The sequence below is a fragment of the Homarus americanus genome, unplaced genomic scaffold (genome assembly GCF_018991925.1).
Source record: "Homarus americanus isolate GMGI-L3 unplaced genomic scaffold, GMGI_Hamer_2.0 scaffold6317, whole genome shotgun sequence".
Classification (NCBI taxonomy): domain Eukaryota; kingdom Metazoa; phylum Arthropoda; class Malacostraca; order Decapoda; family Nephropidae; genus Homarus; species Homarus americanus.
This window is the reverse complement of record NW_024730668.1, coordinates 9,946,159-9,958,470: the sequence shown is the minus strand read 5'-3', so window position 1 is coordinate 9,958,470 and position 12,312 is coordinate 9,946,159. Positions and strand designations below refer to the sequence as shown.

The window sequence follows — 12,312 nt, the reverse complement described above, 5'->3', positions numbered from 1 at the left end:
GTTGTATTGGAGGCAGAAAGAGCACTTTGATATTGTCAGAAAGCCCAGCAACAGGGAGGGTGGCTTTCATGATTATTCAAAAATGAGTGAGAATTTTTAAAATCTATATTCTTCTTTCTCTGCAATATTTTTTTTTAAAACACATTTTCAAAAACATCCACAAGAAGGTCAGAAAAATTTAACCTGGGCTATCCAACCTTTTTTTGTTTTGACCAAAAAGTGAATACCAGATTAGATTTTATGTAACCCTAAAAGCTCAAGGCTGGACAGAGTGATACACCAACACAGGCTTAAGCTTTTAAGTCTCTGATTAGCATTTGCACCAAATAAATTGTCACAGTCACACGGTCCTTTTCAAGAGCCTTAAAGCCTGGAGTATGTGTGCTTCATTCTTGGAAATGTAAGTTCTATATAAGTTTCCAGTATAAATCCCATTTCATCCAAATTCAAAATTTGGGTCTAAGGTAGCCTTCTTCCTGAATCACTTTTACAGGAGGAAATGCCCGGCACTTGCTTTGTCGGCACTTAGGCTTCACCACATAACTTTACATTATGAAAGTATAGCGGGTTCTCTAAAACCAGAAAAACCATCTAATTACTAGTAAGCACTTAAAGGCAAACTACACATCAGCAGTGATTTTCAGCTTTTTTTCTAGGTCCTCATATATTGATAAGGCTTTCTTTAATGGTGAGGAAGCTGGTCCCAGATCGCTTGCTTGATCTTCTATCCAAACACTTAGAAGCCATTCCATCTCCCCAAGTTCCTTTGGTCGTGATCTCATTAATTTCTTGCTAGCTCTCAAGGTTTTTCCAGCAACTCAGCTTGCTTTAATCTTTTGCTGCATTGGCTCTTAATGGTGCGCGCAGAAAGCAGACTCCTTTATTCCTCGCTGGGTAACGACAAATATCACATGTTCTTTTCCTTATTTTCAAAACGCTTGACAACATTGCTTGCCTTCAAGTGTTATACCTTTCTTTTACGACATCAAATACCGAAATGCATCACCAGAATGCTTCCGGAGATATTCTTCTTTTCCATACAAAATTGGAGAAACAGTAAATCAGAAAGCACTGAGGACGCTTTTTAAAAATTTTCACGCTTTTCAAAGGAACGCAGGTGGAGTAAAGAGATGCAGGTCTAAACGCTACATATTTTGTTTTTTCTCTCTAGTTAAATTTTACATTTTATATATACTTTCCGTACAGGTATACTGTATACATAACATACAAATTATTTCTGCAATTGTTCACAAACAAACACATATAAATCAATTGAACATGTGATGTCAAACTGGAACTGTAAACACGTATAACCCCGCCGCCAAGCTTACAGCACTGTACAGTACACTTTAAACGCCACGATTTAGTTTTTCTTTTATTTTAAATTTTGCAATTTACATATATATATATATATTCCGTATAAGTAAATTGTAATTTCATATTATTCAGATATGCTAGAGCGCCTAATAAAACATAAGAAACGCTGAGTCCTTGTGCAGAGATGTCCGTTTATCCACTTCAGGATGTCTTTTAGTCCTCCTTTTGTGTACTCAGCCAGGACTCAAGTATTTCGTATAAGTGACACAGGATGATAAGGAATTTTAATTTATTTGTTTATTTATTTATATATATAATATACTGTAATATATTAAATATACTGCAAGTATTTTCTTTTTAATTTATATAATGCAGTTCATGTAAAAGGAGGCTACATTTATGGTGATCACATGACCAAACTCCTAATCCATGACGGACTTCTGTTCATTATTTATATCCAATTTACTCACTGTAGTTTCAAGAATTAATGCAGTCATTTACTGAATATTCTTTGCAAAAAAATAAATTTTAAAATGAATTACTGCATTTAGAGATAAATATTATGATCAGTAAATATGTTAGATAGTATTACTGACCACCAACACAAGGAGGAAGCAAAAAATAGCCACAGTATGCAAGGTCACAGTCATGTCACTTTTCCTTTCTTAATACTGGCAAATGGGGGTGGGGGGATGATAATAACAGCTGTGTTTATTACGGTATGTTGAATACATTTTTATTATTTTAATATACCGTAATCTTCATTTTAATCCAGCTTCCCAAACGAAGTTTCAGTATAAAATAATTAGTGGTACTAGACCAGAGTGGTTTACTGTATACATAACATTACATAAATTATTTCTGCAATTTTTCACAAACAAAACATAAATCAATTCAATATGTGATGTCGAATCGTAACTGTAAACTGTAGATAAAGAGAGCGCTGTGTACAACGCTATGTAATTTGATTTTCTTTTTATGTAAAATTTTAAAATTTACTTATAATATATAGGTATACTGTATATATAAATATATATACATTATTTCTGCAATTGTTCGCCAAACAAAACACACAACCCACCTGAATATGATGATGTCGAACGTGAATCAAGCACAACAACCGCTCGAAGTGGAATCATAGTTAAACGAGTTCGCTTTACAAATATCGTTCCTCAATTCATAAATCGTGCTCGAGCCAATTCGCTTGTCAAAACACGCTATATAGCAGAACTCACTATACAAATTTAGATCTAATGTAATAATTTGGTTTTACAAAGCAGACACCTAGACCCTGACTTACGACGGGGTTAGGGACTCCAAATCCAGGTCAAGTCCGACATGGTCGTAAGTCCGATAGATAAAAAAAATTTTTTTAATAAAAAATCTACAATGAAATACAGTATAAAAGTAATGAATAATGATGAATGGATACAGTACAGTGAAGTAATAAATAATAAGGAATGGATACAGTGTGACTGAGCACTTAACCTTTAATGTAGTCAGCTGCATGCACATGGGGCCCCCATAATTTTCTAATTATACATGGAGACTACATTAACTGGAAACGTTTCGTGTAGAAAATGCGGTCATTTAAATTTTTTTTTTCTATATCTGAGGCGGTCGAAGTCCCGACGGGTCGTAGTCCACGAGTCGTAAGTCGGAGTTCTAGGTGTATTTTATCTTTTGTGCAAAATATATAAGTTTACATTAAAATATTCCCTGACCTGCAAGGAATCCAGAAATGTCAGTACAGTGACCCTCTGTTAACGAACTCCAATCCGTTCCAGAAGGTGGATTTAAAACAACTTGACCATTGACTTCAATGGGTTTTTGGAGTAGTGGTTCCAGCTCACGAAAATGTCCTAAATTCCAACAAAAATGGTGAAAAAGTTCACTTGCTTTGAGGGTGTGTGTGTATGTAGAAGGCTCTTGGATGATGATGATGGGAATTAGAATGGGGGTGGAGGAGAAGGAAGAAGAAAAGGCATTGGGGTGGAAGAGAAGTCACCCCATGGCGCCATTTCATCCATAAAATTTTAGTTCTCTTGGTGTATTTCAAGATTATTTTCTTTAAATCAACACTGCACTGCATTATATATTGTCAATATGTAAAATATATTTCAAAATGACCAATAATTTGCTTGGAAACAGAAAAAAGCATTTAGTTGAAGAGTCTCAAGCAAGATGTTACCTCCAGTGAAAACAGAGAGAGACTAACGCCTGTTTGCTGTGTTAAGAGGCTGGATGCCGCGCATTAAGCTAGTCACTTTACCTTCAATTATGTTCAATAATTGTTAAAATGACTAAAAAATTGAATATTAAACTTTTAAAATTATTGAATAGTATAAACTTCTTGATATTTACTAAAATAGTAAGGAATTTAAGCCTAGAACCCGATTAATGTGTTAGGCGGGCGTCACTAAGCTGGTTGCGGTCAGTGCAAGCCGAAACATGTTGAGAATGGGTTGGCAGAACCCGTTAATCGAATTTTTTTTCGTTAACCGAATTGAAGATCCTTATGGAAGGCAGTTCGTTAATCGAAATTACGTAAACCGAGGTGTTCGTTAAACGAGGGGTCACTGTATATTATCCTAACTTTAGTCTGAGTTATTATTTATTACTAAAAATGTAAATTACTATTTTCTCCCAAAGCTTCTCTGGTAGGGAGGGAAGGTGCGGGGTGGGGGGGAGGGAGGGACGGACCCAGCTAGGGCCGAGTATTTTGATTGACAGATATTGTCCTTGAAGAATATTTCTTTGTTTATTTAATGGTTAGTTACTTAAAATAAGACCAGTTCACTTCAAGTAATGGCATCAAATGTTACCAGCTGGTGTAGTGTAAACACTAGTGACGTCACTTAAGCGTCTGTATTTAACTGTCCGTAGTTTCAAGAATTAATGCAGTCATTTACTGAATATTCCTTGTAAAAAAATAAATTTTAAATTAATTATTTATAGGAGAAGTATTATTATCAGTAAATATACCGATATGCATTACTGACCACCTCCACGGCTAAAAATAGCCCAATCTCGCGGTCACTTTTCCTTTCTTGTCTCCTCACTGGCAAATGGGGGGGAGGGGGGGGCGTGGGGAGGGGTGTGTGATGATAGCTGTGTTTATTACAGGGGTATAATTCTCTTTTACGGTATGTTAGACAGGTTTATAATACATTTTTATTATTTTATTATACCGGTAATCTTAATTTGAATCCAGCTTGCCAAACGTAAGTTTCAGTATAAAATAATTAGTGGTAAGACCTTGTGAGTGGCTTACGATGTTTCCATCACCACTCCGTACACACTAAACCACAATATTTAAGAGGTAAGAATTTTATACTTGGTGGTTTAGACGACCCCCTAACTTTGGGCAGATTTTTTTAATGTTCAAATTCCGTCTTATAAGCCGAGATATATGGTACCCAATATCCCATTGAAACAATGGATTCGGTTTACGAAATTTTTGGTTAACGAATGACTCTGTTGAATGAATTGTGTTCGTTAACTGAGGGACCACTGTACAGGGGAATAAGTGTTGTTGAACGTGTCTCATTACCCAGAGGATGCTATGCATGTGGAAGATGCTATTCTTTGTACAGTTGTGGAAATGTGTTCCTACACCCCTTGTGGTAACCTGTGTCTCCAAACAGCAACATCACAGTAGTATCACTATTTATAAATGATTAGGTATTTGTCATGTAATGATGGATGTGATTGGTGGATAGGTTTTATATATTGTCGGCTCATGTAGTATAAGTTGGCTGTTTGGAGACATGGGTTACATCAGGGGGAGTAGGAACACATTTCTGCAACTGTACATAAATACTGTACTTGTAATATATACTGTACCAGTAAAAATCAAATTGCTCTTGGTGCAATACGCTATCACTGGAAGATAATGTTTACGAATACCATTAAGTCTCTGGGATTGTCACTAAGATACACCTGCAGCAGTTTTAACTAAAAGTGTCCAGCAAAGACCAGGGTCTTGCTAAATGCAATGTCAGCAGAAAAGGGTTCATTACATATTAAACTGATTAATTTATATGATTGGTATTTTCCAGGTGCTTGTATATTGAGAGTTCCAGTTCTTTATGGACCGGTTGAGAGGCTTGAGGAAAGTGCTGTTACCTGTCTTCTTGGCATCTTGAAGAGCAAAGAACCCAAGAGTGTGTCTCATTATGATAAGCGCTGCCCAGCTCATGTCCATGATGTAGCACACATTTTATGTGATATGATAACCCTTATGATGAAGGTAAATACACTGTCTAGCAATTCTGTAATTTAACAGCTGAATTTTTTAGCTATTGACTATGTTTTGGTCATAATGCATTAAATATTTATTAAGTTTTATAACTATATTATGTTAAATATTCACTAAGTTCATATCTTTAACATGTTAAATATTCACTAATATTTGTACAGGTATACCCCTAAACTGACGTCCCATTAACTGATGCTTCGCATAACAGACTATTACATATTGGAAAAATGCCCTACAAGTTTCATTGATTATCCTGTTGATCCGATGATTGGGAGAGGAGCTCTTTTGAGTTTGGCAAGCTTTGACGTGGTGGGAATTCTTACCATGAGTATGCAAATTTGTATTTCATGAATTATCAAGACTACAGTATACAGGCAAACCCCGTTATTCATAGCCTCGGTATTCATGATCCCGCTTATCCGCAATCAATTTATTGTTACCAATTTCTACTATTTGCAATGGTTGCCCCGTTTATTCAGCCATTAATAACAGCTGCCATCCGCTCAAGTTGGCAACGCAGGTTGGATGCTGTCGGAGCAAACAAGCTCCACTACATCCATCCTGCATTGAGTGCCTGGGAATATCATGAACTGTTGTTTTTTTGTTTTTTTTTCGGGAATTAGCCAACCCGGGCACAGGTCAAACGACCCACAACGGAGCCTGGGGGGCGAAAAAAAAGAACGGAAAGAAATTGAAAATATAGAAAAAAAAGGTTATACTGTATTAATCTACACCACGAAGATGCCGGAAAACCAGCTTTTTAAAGTGAGACAGATTGTAAGAGCATGGAAACACAGAAGAAGGCAAAGCATTCCACAGTTTGGCTGTGTGAGGAAAGAAGGAGGTACTATAACGGGCTATTCTCGTGTGACCGATATCAACAGAGAAATGGTGGGCACCGCGGGCAAGACGTGTGTTACGAACCCACGGCCTTACCGGCGGTACACAGGATGCCAAATCCCCTGAACATTGCCCGTTAAAGTACCTGTAAAAGAGAGAGAGTGAAGCAACATTGTGTCGAAATAGACTGCTTTGGCTCGCCTCCACATTGGCCACACACGGCTGACTCATGGTTTTTTAATGGAGAGGGCACCCCCCTCCTCATTGTGATAACTACTTGGTCCCATCGACTGTTTGACACCTCCTGGTGGAGTGCTCTAGTCTCAGAGATCTTCTTAGTAAGCATCTCTCCCAGTACCGGGGAGGAGACGGGTCTTACCATCTCTCTTTGTGCTGGGGACGAGGGGGAGGGGGCATCCTCTCCTTCATGGAGAAAGTTGGCTTTCCACACATTCTTTGATTTTTATCTATTAATGTTTAAATGTTTTTTACAAAAGTTATATGGTACTTATGTTTTTTTTTTACCTTGCATCATTTGATTTTAGTCTTGTAAGCCTTTACCGTATTTTAATTTGGCGACGTATGTCTTCAGCTGTTGCATCACCAGGAATGTAATTAATCAATCAGTCATTGTTACAACATGCTATTGTGACTATATTTTGAGTATAGGGAGTCCCCAAGTTACGAACGTCCAACTTACGAGCACTCGCTGATACAAACTAGGTCCCAGATGGTAAATTTTTTCAAGAATCCAACTTAGATACCACTGGTTCATAGTGTTAAGTATGAGAGCTGGTTTGCGTGGCGTAGAGTTGAGGCGGAAAAGTGGGTGGGGAGTAATACGTCACCCAGCAACACACCTTGAGGGAGTGTCAGTACACCTAACCCTCACATCAATAACATATTTGATCAAGTGCAAACTGTTGTTTTTTGCTTATTAATTCTATTTTTGCTGCCTTCATCATGGCTCCCAAATGCAAACCTAATGCAAGTGAAAGTAGTGCATCCAAGAAAAGGAAAACAGTTACAATGGAAGTGAATGTTGATGTAATTAAACTTTCTGAAAAAGATGAAACATTCTCAGTCATCGGTAAAGCGTTGAGCTTCACTCAGAACGATCGGAACAGTTTTGAAAGACATACCGTATATCACGGCCTATAAGGCGGCGGGGTGCATAAGACGCCCCCCCCAAATTTCCATTTAAAAAGTAGCTTTTGAGCTCTATTTGCTGTATAAGACCAGTACCCCAAATGTGACACTTACCCACTGACTCAGTAGTCCTTTACCAACCATCCTTGATTTTTTAAAATAAGGCCAATTCACTTCAAGTAATGTCATCAAATTATACCCGCTGGTGTAGTGTAAACACTAGTGACGTCACTGAAGCGTGGTGGGAGTGTTCCCTCGTCTCGGTGGTGTGACTATTTATACAACATGTGGTTCAACATCAACCACCGTATTCTAATTGTGGTGTTTCATTAGGATTTGAGTGAAAAAGGTTACCAGTATGTACTTACTACATACATTTATTACACAAATATATATATATATATATATATATATATATATATATATATATATATATATATATATATATATTATATATATATATATATATATATATATATATATATATATATATATATATATATATATATATATATATATATATATATATATATATATATATATATATATATATACTGAATATACTATGTACAAAAATGAATGTTCAATGAATTATTTATGGTGCATTAGGGTACTGGCCACTTCAGATGGGCTATAAATAGCCTTGTTATCTCCCCTCCATCTCACCCTGAGCCAGACGGAAGCGTCTTGGTAAATAACATGTTTGCTTATTTTCCATTTACTTTAAATAGATTTACCGAATTATTTGTTTTATTTATTTATTTATAATATACTGTAATATATTAAACACACTGTAATTATTTTCTTTAATTTATAAACTGTTTTGCGACAAAGGAATGTTCTCCAGTAGTGTTTCATTAGGATTTGAGTGAAAAAATATTACGTACTTACACAATTGTTCCTCTTACTTTGACAACACAACATACATACAGTATATTATTTCTCAGTTTTGATCTTTTTTTTTAATTTTTGTATTTATTTATAGTTAGTTACTTAAAATAAGGCCAATTCACTTCAAGTAATGGCATCAAATATTACCAGCTGGTGTAGTGTAAACACTAGTGGCGTCACTTGAGCGTCTGTAATTAACCGTCGATAGTTTCAAGAATTAATGCACTTTTCCTTTCTTGTCTCCTCACTGGCAAATGGGGAGGGGTGTGTGATGATAGCTGTGTTTATTATAGGGGTATAAATCTCTTTTACGGTATGTTAGACAGGTTTATAATACATTTTTATTATTTTAATATACCGGTAATCTTAATTTGAATCCAGCTTGCCAAACGTAAGTTTCAGTATAAAATAATAAGTGGTAAGACCTTGTGAGTGGCTTACGATGTTTTCATCACCACTCTTGACACACTAAACCACAATATTTAAGAGGTAAGAATTTTAAACTTGGTGGTTTAGACGACCCCCTAACTTTGGGCAGATTTTTTTAATGTTCAAATTTCGTCTTATAGGCCGTGATATACGGTACACAAAATTTTATTGGTACTGTACTTGACAATGCACCTGGCCTTCCTGCATTTTTAGATGATGTTCATCGAAACATTAAGTTTCATCCCAATAAAGCCTCTGTCACTCCTACAAATGTCCATCTCAACCTGCACGCCAGCCCCAGGTTTCAATGTAAGTGTTAAACTTTAATTTTTACTTTCCTTCAATGTATTTTGTCATTCAATTTCTTCTTTTCCCTCTAATTAAGTTTCTATATGTATAAAAGAACTTAGGCTATGATATAGTGCACATTTGGTATGTGTTATGACTTACATATGGAACTCGTTCGTAACCCGGGGACCTCCTGTATCCATTTCACCAATGTCTCATAAGTTAAAAAAAATTTCACTATTTCATTATAAAAATTTCAATACACATCACTTTATCACTTCAAAAGAATAAGTGTTGAGGTTCTAAGAGATAAATATCTTGAGATAGCGGCTCAAATGCCACGGTGGCCATTTTTAGGTCGTGCCTGAAACCAAAACTCTCACTGCTTACTGAGGCAAAAGCATTACTGACAAGTGATGTCTGTTACCACGTGGTCCACCGCACATACTGTAGATGGGTTACCACCTAGCCTTAAGACTTGGTTCCACGCAAGAGAGTGGTGTGACAAAAGTGGTGTTAAAATTTAAAGGTATTTGACCAGAAACTTTAGAGAAAAAGAAAACAAAACATACTGGCATGTCTGATAGTGAGGCAAAAGTTACATTTACATTTAATTAAAATTCCACTTATGCAAGTATAATCCTGAGTGTTAAAAACAAATTATCAAATATTTACAAAAGCAGCTGGACCTCACATTAAAAACAATCATGGGTGACACCCATGCTGCAGTACTGTTGTAATGTTTGCACACAAACTGCTGTGTATATACTGTACTGTATAGACATATGCTAAGAATTTGCACTTGTAAAAATAAAATGCAATAAATCGGACTACAGTAATTGGGGCAGAACTCAGTCTGGAAAATGTGAATCTGTGGTGGGGCTGGAGATAACACTGTTTATCTGGACTACTGTTTAAAAAAAATCCTTTGTTATAATCTTATTACAGTAAAACCTCGATAAGTCGGACTTCACTATATCAGAATTTGCTTTTCTCGGACTCTCCAAGGTGCTTCGGGCCACCCCTCTCTATATATCAGAAAAATTTAAAAAGGTCCGGAAAATCGTGACTCAGTCCGGATGGTTTGCATGTTCGTACATGCACGGGTGTCACGCGGCACGTGTCTCAGTCTGAGTTCCACTTCCATACATATCACCAGTGCGCTGCTCCTCACTGCCTACACTCATTTACGTGAACTTTTGGTGATTTATTTCAATTTTTGGTGTTGAAATGGCTTCTATCCCATCAACATATCGTGCCTCTTCACCACCTAAAAAGAAGAACCTGTCCTTGCAGGTGAAGCTGGAGATGTTGGGAGAGTATGAGCGAGGAGTCAACCGCAGGATCCTCTTTAAAAAGTATGGGATCAAGAAGTCAACCATCTATGATATTATTCATGCCAAGGATAAACTCAGGCCCAAGGCAAAGAAGATTGACACAGGTTGATCTAAGGCAAAGGTGCTTCGTAAGAGAAAGCAGCTGTTTGTGAGTCTAGATGATGCAGTGTACACGTGGTAAACACAACAATGCACTGAGGTTGTACCAGTGCGGGTTATCAGCATTCAAGCCACTGCAAAACGTCTTGCTGAATGCCTTGGCCATCAGAATTTTAAGGCCGGCTCTGGATGGTTGTTCAGATTTAGGAACAGGCACAGTATTGTGAACAAAGCCATCACTGGTTAGCTTCTCAGTGCTGATCGTAATGCTGTGGACCCCTTTGTGAATAAGCTGAGGCACGAGCTACAGGTGGCCGTCCAACAGAAAAAGAAGCAGCTAAAGATCAGCGATTTTTTCAAATCAGCAGTTCCAGCGTGGGACTCCTCAGTTACATTTCCTGCACACACTCCAACTCCTCGTACCTCTGTCGCTTCAACATCCTCACTTCATATTGTGACCCGTGAGTTGCCTGACATCATATTCTTGGAGGATGATGAATAGTGGTAAAGAAAGACATTGTGTACAATACAGTACAGACAATATTAAGTGCGTACAGTTAACATTAAATATAATATGCTAAGTGAAAAGAACCATGTACAGTACCTATATTGTTTTATAAATAGAAAATGATTACAATCCAGTAAAATTAAAGTGCCAAACAATTAACAAACTAAATTGTAACTGAACATTATAAGTGTGCTGTTTGCTTCCACTATTGAATCTACCATCTACAGCATCTAATAAGGTAATTAAAAACACCTTTATCAGTTTTATATATTGTTCTGTTTAAACCATAAACAATGGCTAGCATTTTATGTAGAGTATACTGTACAGTATATTGTCCTTAATAGGGATAGTGTACAGTGGTCTAATCAGATATGATATAGGCCTAATGAGCTAATACAGTAGGTACTGTAGAAGAGATGTTCTTGTGTAAATGTGTTGGAGGTTGAGGGAAGGCTGGATTGGCTGTTGCCATGTTCACCTGTTTGTTTTTATTAATAGTATTCATTATTTTATTCTTGTATGATCAGCCTATTATGGTGTATGTTTCATCATAAATGATATAACTTACAGTATATAATATGACTTCCAAATAAAAGAAAAGCTGAATCACAAGGCAATCCTCTTTCCTGACAACTTACCCCTTCCCTCAGTAAAGGAGTGGGGGTTGAGAGTTGGGACTGACCATGCTGCATTTGCCAGTTTGTTTATACTCTGTATTTAATCATTATTATATTCTCGAATGATCATCCTCTTATGGTGACCATTTTTCATAAATAATATAACATTAAATAATAGAAGAAATATGTTCCAGTATATAATTATATACTGTAATTTGTAATTTGACTTTAAAATAAAAGGATATGTTATATCATAAGGGAATCTGCTTGACCACTTTTCACTTCCCTCTGACTGCCGTCGAGGCCAGCTTTCGACCTGAATACTGTATATCTCGGCCTATAAGCCGTCGGGGTGCATAAGACGGCCCCCCCAAATTTCCATTTAAAAAGTAGCTTTTGAGCTCTATTCTCTGTATAAGACAAGTACGCCAAATGTGACACTTACCCACTGACTCAGTAGTCCTTTACCAACCATCCTTGGTTTTTTAAAATAAGGCCAATTCACTTCAAATAATGTCATCAAATGTTACCCGCTGGTGTAGTGTAAACACTAGTGACGTCACTGAAGCGTCTGCT

General features: G+C 36.7%; 1 protein-coding gene across 1 annotated transcript in view; it reads left to right on the top strand.

Annotated features, from left to right (window-relative positions):
* LOC121867230 (methionine adenosyltransferase 2 subunit beta-like) overlaps positions 1-11,763 on the top strand; it is a gene marked incomplete in the record, with an annotated part of 138,522 nt that extends 126,759 nt beyond the window's left edge. Inside the window, 2 exon segments of the mRNA XM_042367080.1 lie at positions 5,379-5,569; positions 10,472-11,763. Of these exon segments, the coding sequence (XP_042223014.1) occupies positions 5,379-5,569; positions 10,472-10,621 (341 nt within the window).
* Positions 11,764-12,312: the final 549 nt, after the last annotated feature.